Source organism: Erpetoichthys calabaricus, chromosome 14 (genome assembly GCF_900747795.2).
Source record: "Erpetoichthys calabaricus chromosome 14, fErpCal1.3, whole genome shotgun sequence".
Lineage (NCBI taxonomy): Eukaryota > Metazoa > Chordata > Cladistia > Polypteriformes > Polypteridae > Erpetoichthys > Erpetoichthys calabaricus.
The window spans coordinates 42,833,631-42,847,811 of record NC_041407.2 but is presented as its reverse complement, the minus strand read 5'-3'; the positions used below and the strand labels follow the sequence as shown (position 1 = coordinate 42,847,811).

Sequence of the window (14,181 nt, the reverse complement as noted above, 5' to 3'; positions counted from 1 at the left end):
ATGCAGTTTGTAAATGGTGGTTTTTATTATTTAGGAAGAAAAAAAAATCCAAACCTACATGGCCCTGTGTGAAAAAGTAATTGCCCCCTGAACCTAATAACTGGTTGGGCCACCCTTAGCAGCAATAACTGCAATCAAGCGTTTGCGATAACTTGCAATGAGTCTGTTACAGCGCTCTGGAGGAATTTTGGCCCACTCATCTTTGCAAAATTGTTGTAATTCAGCTTTATTTGAGGGTTTTCTAGCATGAACCGCCCTTTTTAAGGTCATGCCATAGCATCTCAATTGGATTCAGGTCAGCACTTTGACTAGGCCACTCCAAAGTCTTCATTTTGTTTTTCTTCAGCCATTCAGAGGTGGATTTGCTGGTGTGTTTTGGGTCATTGTCCTGTTGCAGCACCCAAGATCGCTTCAGCTTGAGTTGACGAACAGATGGCCGGACATTCTCCTTCAGGATTTTTTGGTAGACAGTAGAATTCATGGTTCCATCTATCACAGCAAGCCTTCCAGGTCCTGAAGCAGCAAAACAACCCCAGACCATCACACTACCACCACCATATTTTACTGTTGGTATGATGTTCTTTTTCTGAAATGCTGTGTTCCTTTTACGCCAGATGTAACGGGACATTTGCCTTCCAAAAAGTTCAACTTTTGACTCATCAGTCCACAAGGTATTTTCCCAAAAGTCTTGGCAATCATTGAGATGTTTCTTAGCAAAATTGAGACGAGCCCTAATGTTCTTTTTGCTTAACAGTGGTTTGCGTCTTGGAAATCTGCCATGCAGGCCGTTTTTGCCCAGTCTCTTTCTTATGGTGGAGTCGTGAACACTGACCTTAATTGAGGCAAGTGAGGCCTGCAGTTCTTTAGACGTTGTCCTGGGGTCTTTTGTGACCTCTCGGATAAGTCATCTCTGCGCTCTTGGGGTAATTTTGGTCGGCCGGCCACTCCTGGGAAGGTTCACCACTGTTCATGTTTTTGCCATTTGTGGATAATGGCTCTCACTGTGGTTTGCTGGAGTCCCAAAGCTTTAGAAATGGCTTTATAACCTTTACCAGACTGATAGATCTCAATTACTGCTGTTCTCATTTGTTCCTGAATTTCTTTGGATCTTGGCATGATGTCTAGCTTTTGAGGTGCTTTTGGTCTACTTCTCTGTGTCAGGCAGCTCCTATTTAAGTGATTTCTTGATTGAAACAGGTGTGGCAGTAATCAGGCCTGGGGGTGGCTACGGAAATTGAACTCAGGTGTGATACACCACAGTTAGGTTATTTTTTAACAAGGGGGCAATTACTTTTTCACACAGGGCCATGTAGGTTTGGATTTTTTTTCTCCCTAAATAATAAAAACCATCATTTAAAAACTGCATTTTGTGTTTACTTGTGTTATATTTGACTAATGGTTAAATGTGTTTGATGATCAGAAACATTTTGTGTGACAAACATGCAAAAGAATAAGAAATCAGGAAGGGGGCAAATAGTTTTTCACACCACTGTAAATAAATTAATAGAAAATTTTTAAAACATATGGCCTTATCAGATCAAATAACAAGGTTAGCTATTTGGACTAAATTCCAAAAGGTAAGTTTAAATAATTGGGTAACTTCCAAAAGGACACAGTACCTACATTCAAGTAGGTGGTTGAAAGCATTACGATATTAATATGGAGCTGGGATGTTTTCCATTACAGAGGGAAAATACTCTGTGGATTTGGCTAAAGAAGGCTATGTACATGAGATATATTTTCAATTCAATTTTTAAGTCTTCTGCAAAGGTGAATATGTTAATAATAATTCTTTGCATTTATATAGCGCTTTTCTCACTACTCAAAGCACTCGGCAATTGCAGGTTAAGGGCCTTGCTCAAGGACCCAACAGAGCAGAGTCTCTTTTTGGCATTTACGGGAGTCGAACCAGCAACCTTCCGATTGCCAGTGCAGATCCCTAGCCTCAGAGCCACCACTCTGCCATGTTGAAACTTTCAGATTCTAGTTGCTTTAAGCTAAAAAGAGTGATTTATGCAGACTGACCCAATACTGTAATCAAGGCTTTCTTTACGCTACCCAAAGTATTGTAAAAAAAAAAAAAAATTTCATTTTAATGTTTTTGTATTTTTCTAAAGGTGTCTAACTTGTACCAAACTTGTTAGAAAACTGTTACAATTCAATGCATGTTCAGTAGTATTTGTTGAAATTCCATGCATTTATATGTCAAATTATCTGTCTTACAAAATGTGTACTTTTTAATTTAAACTTTTATTGTAAAAACTTAAGAATGCTTTGCATATATAAAAATGTTTATGCATCATATTGACATTCAAGTGAAGCGCTGCAGTCTTTACAGGAAAAAAAATCATTTTTTTAATCATTTCTGAATACTTTTTTTTTTTTTTTTTTTTTTTTTTGCCTAGGGCTAGATAAAATTGAGTTTCTTCAGAGCCATGAAAACCAAGAAATTTACCAGAAAGCCTTTGACCTGATAGAGCATTATTTTGGAGTGGAAGAAGAAGATGCAAGTATAGCACCACAAGTGGATGAGAACCAGCAGCAATTTCTTTTCCCTCAGCAAGAGGCTCCCATGGAGGGTTTTCAACTGTAACATTAACCCAATAAATACAAGAATAAACTCATTAACTGTAATATCACACAAAGAAAGCCATGCAATTTATCGTAAACTATCCACTAGTAATTAGCTAGTGGGCTGGCCCCTTCTCCAAAGTTAGAAATAAAAAGACTTCATATCTTCATAAAGCACTGTTGTCTTGCATTTTCGGGACAGCTGAGAGAAAACCATTTAAAACTGTTCACTCATTAAAGCTTTTCGGGATGTAAGAGTATGGATACTTCTTTTGCGCATTCATCAGTAGAGTCCAATCTGTTTGATTCTGTTTTTGGAGTTTTTTGTAAATTATCCAGTTTCATATATTAGAATATGTTAAAGATGAAAAGACAGTGAGTTTCAAAAAATCGTCATGCATATAAATGTCAAATACCTGAGGCAGCAAAGAAAAGTGGCAAGTCAACTAATACGTGGTCTTCAGAATCTAATACTAATTATTTTTTTCTATTTCATTTAGCAGACCATTTACAAAATAATAAAGAATGTTTAGTTCAAATGTACATCTTTATATACTTAGCTGAGCTTGTAGGACAAGGACACCTAAGTAATATAAGGTTTTTTTTTCCATTTTAAATCAAAAATCCATTTTTTATAAAGAATCTTACTTTTTTTTCTTGGGCTGCTATTCCAAACATGTCAGACACAGAAATATTATAAGTTCGCAATTTTTTTTAAGCATGCTTGAGGGGAGTTTAAAACTTTATACATTTCAAAGTAACTGCCACGAGCTAATAGTTACATGTTGTGTGCATTATGTGCTATGTTAATAAAAAATTAAAATACAAGCTGCACTTACAGCATTAAATAATTCACGTTTATGACACAAAATCTGTTTTTTAACTTTAGGCACATAAATGCTACACCATCTATTTAAAATATGTAGTGTAATGCTGAGGTGTGCAATCCTGTAAATATAGTGCATCACACCTTTGTACATTATTAATTTATTCTGAAATCTTATATTGCTTCCCTTGCCAGATCTTTAGTTACCAGGTAGAAGCATGTTTAATAACGTAAATAGTATTTGTAAATAAGAGCGACTTTTATGTAACATTTTCATATTTAACATCATGTAGATGTATAGATGTAGAATGCAAGATCAGCCTTAATGTTCTGTGTATTATTAATGCCTGCAAGTCCCATATGGAGGAAAATTTACAGATGTAGAATCTTATGGTTCCATAATTAGTTGTGCATTTATTAGTATACAACTTGTTTAGATTTCCTTTTATCAGTTTTAGATATGGCAATGGAAGCTTTTAAATATTTCTAACATACTAATGACATTGACAAGGGACAAATTAGAGGATTTTTAAAAATTACTAAAAATATCAAAAGTTTGCACACATCAATGCATATACACATATAATATTGAAAATTATTATTACACTAATAGATAAAAAATATTTTGTGGTACAAAGTAGATCCTGCATTATTATTTTGTAGGGTTTTTCTGTTTTTGGTAATCTTTTCTGTTTTTGAAAGTGTAAGTACACCTGAGAGAAGCAGGTTGTATTTATTTTAATTCCCTTATCAAAAAGTGTAAAGTCAATGGAAATCAATGCTCACAGTCTAAACTAAACTGAACATTACCCTCCTAAAAGCATATTTCAGTTGAGTAACATTTAAAGTTACTTGAAAAAGCTATATTGAAAAAATTTCTCTTTCTTTAAATCTGTCTGCTTTAATTAATTATGTGTTAAGGGCAGAAAGATCACAGAACTGGTATGACAATCAGTGACTGGAGTTTTAAGTGTGATGGACAATTAAATAACTATTCAGCTTATTTTCATCTAAATATTCCTGAATTGTTGTTTGAAGAAAGGTACATTTTTTGGCTTAACTCTCTGTTTGAACACAACGAATAACAAGCATTATTTGTATATACAATCTTGTGTGTGAAGAAAAGTTTATTAGTTTGCATTATTTAAGATCTGTACTTTTTACCTCTGGATAGATGATCCCAAATGGAGAAACACTTTTCAAATTTTGTATGACAGGAAGACATTTCACCTTTAAATTACACTATCTCCTCTCCTCCGTGTTTGGATTCAAGACTAGGTGTCACAGAATTCTATTTTGTAGTCTGATTCTGAATTTTGTCTTAAAAAAAGTTAGTATAAGTAATGAACAGATAGTTGCATGATTAGATCCAACGTGACCAGTAAGTGTTTTCAGAGTTTATTGCAGTCTGTGGAGGTTTCCATGTCTGCTGCTCCAGATCAGGATTTAATTCAGTTTAAGGAGATCTGGCCTTGTCATGCTCCTAATTATCTGCAGAGCCTACTTTCCATTTTTAAGATTAGTATCGTCATTTACTTTTAAGGCTGGTATTAAAGAAGAACAATTTAAACACTGTTTGTTTATTTCCATTGAAAGTTAGTTTCATTTGAATTATCTTGTTTTACTTGTAAAATTTTGGTGGCAGCAGCCATGTTTTAATACAGTTAAACGTTTCAGCTTTGAAGAGATATACTGTTAGATGATGTGTGTTATTTTGTTTGGTCTGTCATACAGATAAAATACTCCTGAATTTATGAAAAGGTAATTTAACTTTTTTTGCCTTTGTTCACTTAATGTACACACTTGCACACATGATGTACTTCCTAGATAAAAAGTTCTGTAACTCCTGCCTAAAAATATGTATAAAAACTGGTTCAGCTCATATACTACAGTCATTTTAAGTCAATATAGTCTTGGTGTTAATTTCCATTATTATGTGCATCATCTGGTCCATTAAGGCAAAAGAGCAAATTCTCTGCTTGAAAAACTATGGGAGTACAAAAGAGCATATTGTGACTGTTAGTAATGACCATTGTGTCTGTACATATGTAAACAGCATGTCAGAATTAGTTCAGAGTTCTTGCATCTCTTTAGGAAAAAGACATGATACCAACCACTAACTGTGGGTGTTGGTTTTTGATGATGTTGGACAAAAAGATTGACTTATTATAATTATTGTTAAAAGCATCTGTATGATAGTTTTTTATTTAATACATTTTTTTCATAATCTCCTGTGCAGCTGTCAAAAAACATTTCGTCCTCAAACCAGAACTATTAAGAATCATTTCACAATACTTTAATTTGGTTTTAAAATTTGTTTTTGGGCATCTAAGTCTAATAATCTGTAAAACTATGCAAAATAACTCGTGACATGCCATGGAGGGTGCTTAATAAACTATTTTGAAAGATTTGTCCTCAGAGAACATTCTGCACTATACAGGAGTTTTGTGAAAAATAAGCCAATTTCATCAAAGGAAAATTAAAATATTTTTTGAGGTTAAGGGGAATAATTGCTTACCTTGTTTATTTCTTGTTTGCAGCATTGTTTTCCACCTTTGTCTGTGTTATTTTTTTTTTTTTATAAACAGTTATGTTCTTTATGTAAAGTGCAATGCACTCTTTTTTCACACAAGTGCCAATATTACTGTTATTCCTCAAAGGTAAATATTCTCATTTTATTATTCATCAAATGATTTTGTTTACTTGAGAAAAAGCACTGATTTGTGCAGATATTGCTGCTTTATTTTTCTTCCTTCACTCAGATAAATTTCCTTCTTTTGAATGTGATTTCCTTTACTACTTTTGCACTAAATTCCTATATTGGTTCAGAGTAGAGGAAATATTTATCAAAGTTAAAACATTGTAATTAAATTAAACTCTCCACATCTATAACAATGGTGTATTTATTAAGAATTGTAAATTCATTATTCTAATTTGATTTGTTTCTCTACAAGTCATTTCTATTAAACTGGTATTTTACTTTAATTTAGAGCATTGAATGTTAAAGTGGCATTTCGTACTTTTTGATATATAGGATCATATAAACAAGTGCTAGAGTCAATCATTACCCCCAAACCATTTTTATATCTAGTTTTGTTTTTTTAATGTTAATTTGTCTCTCCAAAATACCTGTTTTCAAAAATGAATTTGCTGAAAACCCTCAAAGTTTTTCATGTGTACTAATACAACTCAGCTATAAAAAAGCAGGCTCTGTTTATAAGGTATGTTAGATGGGTTTTCAGTAGAGCAGAGAGATTTTATTAAGCAACCTCTTCACATAAGTGACCGGAGACGTTTCTGGATATTTTGGGGTTTGCTCATTCACATGTATCAAGCACTCTTCCATGATCAGTATTTCCATTCACACATTAACTTATCGAACAAGGGAAGAGAAAGGAAATCTAAAAAGTGATAAAATTAACACAGCTGCCAAATTAAAGTTGTTTTAATTTTCTAATGAAAAATAATTTGAGAAGCAGTAACAGCCAAATGGCAGGTGTATTGTTAATATTTTGTATAATATACTTGAATCACAGATGCCTTTTGAAATATCCACATCACTTTATTAAAAACTGTAAAACCAGTTAAAGACAAATTGAACACCAAAAGAAATGTTAGTGTAACTACATTTGGCCAAGATTCCATGTTCCACTACCTTCATTGGGGAAAAATGGTGTCTGTGAAAGAAGAATGTGGCTATATCTGATGTGAGTTTGAAGCTCACTTGTTTTAAATTCATGAACTTCTGGATATATTGTTTCAAAACAGCTACCCCAAGGGAAAAAAAGTTTGTTAAATTAATAAGCATGACGTCTTTTTTCATTATGCTGGTTTTATATTTTTAGGATTTTACATCCAAGTTCATTCACACAGACAGATGGTCATGGAATTTACCACTAAGTTGCATAGGTAGTCAATGTGCATATGAAAGAAATTGCAGTACAGTAACCCCTCCTCCATCTCGGGGGTTGCGTTCCAGAGCCACCCGCGAAATAAGAAAATCCGCGAAGTAGAAACCATATGTTTATATGGTTATTTTTATATTGTCATGCTTGGGTCACAGATTTGCGCAGAAACACAGGAGGTTGTAGAGAGACAGGAACGTTATTCAAACACTGCAAACAAACATTTGTCTCTTTTTCAAAAGTTTAAACTGTGCTCCATGACAAGACAGAGATGACAGTTCAGTCTCACAATTAAAAGAATGCAAACATATCTTCCTCTTCAAAGGAGCAAACAAATCAATAGGGCTGTTTGGCTTTTAAGTATGCGAAGCACCGCGGCACAAAGCTGTTGAAGGTGGCAGCTCACACCCCCTCCGTCAGGAGCAGAGAGAGAGAGAGAGAGACAGATAAAAAAAATCAATACGTGCCCTTCGAGCTTTTAAGTATGCGAAGCACCGTGCAGCATGTTGCTTCACGAAGCAGCTGCACAGAAGGTAGCCAACGTGAAGATAATCTTTCAGCATTTTTAGACGAGCGTCCGTATCGTCTAGGTGTGCGAACAGCCCCCCTGCTCACACCCCCTACGTCAGGATTAGAGAAAGTCAGCGCAAGAGAGACAGAGAAAAGTAAGTTGGGTAGCTTCTCAGCCATCTGCCAATAGCGTCCCTTGTATGAAATCAACTGGGCAAACCAACTGAGGAAGCATGTACCAGAAATTAAAAGACCCATTGTCCGCAGAAATCCGCGAACCAGCAAAAAATCCGCGATATATATTTAAATATGCTTACATATAAAATCCGCGATAGAGTGAAGCCGCGAAAGGCGAAGCAAGATATAGCGAGGGATCACTGTACACCTTTTTTGTACAAGGTGTATATATAAAAACCCCTCTTAAATGGTGATACAATGGGAAACAAATTGAGCAAAGGGGAGGTGAAAAAAAAAAAACAATCAGCTGCTGTTTTGCTGCTGCTGCATGCCCTGTGATCTGCATTTCATGCGGTGCTTGAAAGCCTGTACAGTAGCTGTCCTTTTGTCTCACTGCCTTATCTCTCTTCTCCCCCAGACATCCTCAAACACTATTCAATCTCTTTTTGCTGTTCCGTTATTTCACCGAGTAATATTTTCTGTTTGTTTGCGCTAATGCGATCTTTATTCTCCTTTTTTTGAAACTTTCGACTTGCTTCAAAAGGTTGTAAGTATGACGTGACTTGACCGTCTTGTGGAACGTGAAAGTGTCCCTCTGTCTCTCTTCAAAAGATCACGTCTTGTCGCAAGATTTTTTTTATTATATATATATATATATATATATATTATAGTGTGTTGGGCAGTGATTAAAATTGATTGCAGACAATCACAACAATCGCATTGATATGTGCAAAATTCAATAATGAACTCATAAGTGTATTGCGTATATTTGGTTTGCAAACACTTTAAACAAATAAGGTACATTTTAACAGCAGTATTCCCTTTACGTAGTAGTTCAAATATTTCTTGTAAATCTCAACTTAAACATTAATATAATCAAATCAAATATAAAACCAAAGCTATTTGACACTGCCAGGGCATTAATATTGTAGCTAGTTTGTTAAAGAAAAACAAATTACCCTCAGTGAGTCCAGAACCACGATCACATTATAACAGGCACCTTCCGAGCAACAGCAAGTTAACATTTCTAAATCTGTTTGTTCAGATAAAAAAAAAAAGAAGATACCAGCAGAAACATTTTCTTTTATCAGGGAGCAACATAAACAGTCTATGTTCAGTTGCAACTCTTTGAGGGCTAATATTTTTTCCAAAAAACTCAGTTTTCTGAAAAGCACACAAAGCAATGGTTTCACATATAAATCAACATAAAATGTCTGTTGCTGCCTGTTTTGCTTGCCGTCGGTGCCAGTTTGCGGCAGCTGTGCATGGAGCAGCTCGACGGCCAGCAGGAATGCACAGTGGGCTTGGCTGTCTTTGTGAAACAGGTGTGCGGGGGTGGCAGTTACAGTGAGACGCAATATGGTTTGTACCTCCTGTCATCATAAGTGTCTGTCCTCCCAGGCAAACATTGCCATAGGTGCATCAGCTACACGAACGTGTTCAGCACCACAATCCGCTAGGGACCGATCAGCTGATGCTGGTACCTCACTTTCGTTTTTCATCTATATCTCCCGATCACTTGCATCAAGATTGGAGTCCAACAAATCAAGAGTCCGATTCAGCGATACTACAAAAAAAGTCATCCATGGAATATTTTCCTTTGACCATTCACATTCACTTTGGTATCTCTCCACATGCCATTTTAGAAGCTGTTTGCTCATTGCTACTCATGCACGTGCAGGGAATCAAGGTCAAATCAACAAAGCTAACTTTCCTTCTATCAAAAGCATATGGAAAAGCGCTGTAACAAGAACATCATTGATCTCTATTGATCGCTAGCAAGACTGAGGCTTTCAAAATAATAACAAAAACTGCGTTAATGCGCATATATGTGTGTGTGTATATATCTATCTATCTATCTATATATATATATATATATATATATATATCTGTCGTATGAAAAAGTTTGGGAATCCCTCTCAGCCTGCATAATTTACTTTCAACAAAAAAGATAACAGTGGTGTGTCTTTCATTTCCTAGGAACATCTGAGTACTGGGGTGTTTTCCGAACAAAGATTTTTAGTGAAGCAGTATTTACTTGGTATGAAATTAAATCCAATGTGAAAAACTGGCTGTGTAAATATTTGGGTCCCCTTATAATTTTGCTGATTTGAATGCATGTAACTGCTCAATACTGATTACTTGCAACACCAAATTGGTTGGATTAGCTCGTTAAACCTTGAACTTCATAAACAGGTGTGTCTGATCATGAGAAAAGGTATTTAAGGTGGTCAATTTCAAGTTGTGCTTCCCTTTGACTCTCCTCTGAAGAGTCAATAAAAACATACATTTGATTTGAGTCTGTAACAACAGGTGTAAATTTATGGTACTTGTAAAGGTTAGCATTATTTTTAATTGTTTTATTCTCTCAGTCATGTTCCCGCTCGCCCAGATCTGACACTGCTGGTTTCAAATAAAGACGTGCTATAACAGAGGTGTATTCAGATGAGGACAAGGGTTCACCATTGGAGAAAGAGAACAGAAGAAACGTCCACTCAAATATAAGAACAAATCAGCTGCACCAGGCGTAAAGGCAAAAGATGGCACCGTTTGGATACAGGACGAGGTCTGGCATCATGCTGCTAGTCAGTCTACCCCACACCTGTCCTTCAACGAAATACCACAGGTTACAGAGCTCACCAATGTATCGTGCAAAGCCCAGTTTGTGGTTATGTTTTGTGATGGTCTTTACATAAGAAACATTTATATGTTACTTATATAAAAGCCAGATCGAATGTTATTTACCTTGATTTATTTACTTATCTTCCTACAGCATAGTCACAAGTAAACTGCAGATCTTCCTGTGTTTGATCGACAAGCACTAATACCCAAGTGCTTGCCTGATGCACTGGTGTAATTGCAAAAAATGAGTGACAGAGACAAGCCTTGAAGAGATGGGGTGAATTGGACAGATAGTGGGACAACTAGATTGGTGGCTGGAAATGCCTGGTGCTGGATAGAGAAGAGAAAGAGGAGAATGTTGTGGTGTGTTCAAAAATGAGCAGGCTGGCTGGAAATAATGATGAGAATTGACTACATAATGACAGCCAAAGTCGTCAACAGTCAGGTTAAAGAGACAAGTGAAGCAAATAACGAGCCACAAGTATCACAGGCGTTGCTAATCCTATTTTGCAAGAAACTTACCTTAGCATTTGTAGTAGCAGAAGCAAAGGAAGATGGTGAAGATTGATACTTACCTAGGTCAGCCTGGGCCTCTGACTTCCTCCATTTCCTTCGAGCTGTCCTTAGCTCTCTATGTAGAGCTTCAGAAAGTCATGGGTGGTGGGGTCTTTCATATGCAGGTGTGGTGGAGAGAGGATAGTATGAAGGCAAGTGAACAGAGATGAGCATAGAATATCAGTGGCAGAACTGGTGTCATGAGAGGAGAAGTGGACAGAAGGAGGGACAACAGAAGAGCCTGGGGAAGAGAGATGTTTGGAAGGACATAGTGGGAGGAACAGCAGTGGCAAAAGAGTGAAGAAGCAGAAAGAACTAAATTAAAAAGTGGTCAGATGTACTGTGTGTAGTGGAGTGACAGTTTTATTTGTGAGTGTGCCATTCCACAAGAATGAGATCCAGAAATGTAACCACTTTGTGAGTGGGAGGAGTGTGAAGCTGAAAGAAAGGAAGTCTGTAGAAAGGAGGACTGTCCAGGTGGATGTTCAGGTCCCTGGGGATTAAAAGTGAAATACCATCATTTGCAATTGATGAGAGCAGCACATCCAGCTCCTCGAGGAGGTACTTTAGTGGACCTGGAGGGTGGTAAAGAACAACGATGTCAGTGTTAACAGGGTAGGAGACAGTGATTGGGCGGTATTTTAAAAAAGTGTAGTTGCATACATTACCCAGCAGTGTGAATCTCCAGTTCTTCGAGACTAGTATAGTGCTCACTCCATCTCTGCCAGTGGACCAGCAGGTATGAAAAAAGTCGAATCCAGAAGACAGGGCTGTTAGTGTTGGATCTACCCAAGAAATACAGTAGTCAGTGCCTCAACATGGAGTCCATTTTATGTGGCAAATACTGGAATGAAGTCTGCTTTAAAAGTTAGAGAGCCGAGTTTTAGGAAGATTGGAAGTGATTTCAAATTGTTACTGTGAATCATAGAATGTAATAAATGGTGTAGGAGTTTTAGTGAGGAAAGAATGTAGGAATAACTTGTTGGAAGATAGAAGGACTTGCAAAAGAGCAGTTTACTTAAGATTATTTTTGGGAAATTAAATCTTGAATGTAATAATACAGTTAAAGTATGTGAACCCTTTGGAATTATCTGGTTTACTGCATGAATTGGTCTTCATCCAAGTCACATGTACTGATGCACACAATGAGCTTAAGCCAATGACACACAAAAAATTCTACTCTTTCATGTCTTTATTTTACAAACTCATTCAACATTCACAGTGGTAGTGGAATAAGTAAGTAAACTTTGGGATTTAATAACTGGTTGACCCTCCTTTGGCAGCAATGACCTCAACCAGGCACTTCCTGTAACTGCAGATCAGACCTGCACATCATGTGGGGGGAATTTGAGCCCATTCTTCCCTGCAGAACTGCCTTAACTCTTCCATATTCTTTGGTTGTCTTCTGTGTATGGCTCTCTTCAAGTCATTCCACGGCATCTCAATAGGATTGAGATCTGTGCTCTAACTGGGTCGCTCCAAAAGGCGGAGTTTGTTCTTCTGAAGACATTGTGCTGTGGATTAGCTGTGATGTTTGGGGTCATTGTCCTGTTGCATCACCCAGCCTCTTCTGAGCTTAAGTTGACGGACAGACATCTTCACGTTATCCTGGAGAATTTGTTAATGAACTTGTGAATTCATTTTCCCCTCAATGATGGCAAGCTGTCCAGGCCCTGATCAAGATGTTCCCTCCACCATACTTTACTGTAGGGATGATGTTGATATGCAGTGCCCTTTATACGCCAAATGGAGTTCTGCTTGTTCCTCCCAAATAGTTCCATTTTGGTTTCATCACTCCACAAAACATTTTCCCAGTACAGTTGTGGAGTGTCCAAGTGCTCTTTCACAAACTTCAGGCATTCAGCAATTTTCATTTTTGATAGCAGTGGCTTCCTTCTTGGTGTCCTGCAATGGACTCCTTTCTTGTTCAATGTTTTGCGTATAGTTGACTCATGAACAGGGATGTTAGCCAATTCTAATGACTTCTTCAAGTCCTTTGCTGTCACTGTAGGGTTCTTCTTTACCTCATTGCTGACTTTGCGTTGTGCTCTTGGGGTCATCTTGGCAGGGCGCCCACTTCTAGGCAGAGTAGCCACAATACCAAATTGTCTCCATTTATAGACAACTTGCCTAACAGTAGACTGATGAATATCTAAAATCTTTGAGATGACTTTGTAACCCTTTCCAGCCTTATGTAGGTTAACAATTCTCGATCGTAGCTCTTAAGACAGCTCTTGTGTGCGAGGCATGATTCCCATCTGGATATGCTTCTTGTCAAAAGCTCAGACTCAAACTTTATAGTGTTTTTTATCAATCAAAGTAATTCTAGGCCACACCTCTGAACTTGTTTCATTAAATGGACTCCAGGGGCCTCATGTATAAATGGTGCATACGCACAGAAATGTTGCGTACTCCCGTTTACACGCTCAAATCGCGATGTATAAAACCTAAACTTGGTGTAAAGCCACGCACATTTCCACGGTAACTCATACCTTGGCGTATGCAATTTCTCCGCTCGGTTTTGCAGACTGGCGGCACCCAGCGTCAAAGCAGTGCTACTGTTCCTGTGTGGTCACCCTTTCTTTCTTAGCTCCACATTCATGACGTGGCTTTATAAATACACTGAAACTAACTGCATATTGTTTATTAGTGTAATGCATCTGATTGTAATTAACCTGTAGCAATATAATGGTCCAGGGAATAGCCATAGTATTCCAAATACCATAACTGCTTTAGCGTTGTAACTCTCACTGCATCTTCTTCTTTCAGCTGCTCCCATTAAGGGTTGCCACAGCAGATCATCTTTTTCCACATTACTCTCACTGCACCACTCGGAGTATTTATATCACTGTATCTGAGTGGGGAATCACAGCAGCAGCTGATCGGAAAGAGAAATATCGGTGTACAGCATGAAGCAGATGCTGCCTGAGCCAAGGCAAAACGCTTTATAGAGACTTCCCAGTATGGACTTCGTGGTTTAGAAAAGGTTTCATCCCAAGAACTCTAAACGCACTC

The 14,181-nt window shown here is 37.2% G+C and overlaps 2 protein-coding genes across 2 annotated transcripts in view; both read left to right on the top strand.

Moving 5' to 3' along the window:
- Window positions 1-2,735, top strand: part of LOC114665376 (importin subunit alpha-7) — a 124,056-nt gene extending 121,321 nt beyond the window's left edge. The window contains exon 8 of the mRNA XM_028819910.2: window positions 2,406-2,735. Coding sequence (XP_028675743.1) covers window positions 2,406-2,593 — 188 coding nt within the window. The 3' untranslated portion in view covers window positions 2,594-2,735. The remainder of the gene's footprint in view (window positions 1-2,405) is intronic.
- A 270-nt stretch (window positions 2,736-3,005) lies between these two features.
- macf1a (microtubule actin crosslinking factor 1a) overlaps window positions 3,006-14,181 on the top strand; it is a 976,441-nt gene continuing 965,265 nt past the window's right edge. Inside the window, exon 1 of the mRNA XM_051936317.1 lies at window positions 3,006-3,139. Within this exon, the coding sequence (XP_051792277.1) occupies window positions 3,110-3,139 (30 nt within the window). The 5' untranslated portion in view covers window positions 3,006-3,109. The remainder of the gene's footprint in view (window positions 3,140-14,181) is intronic.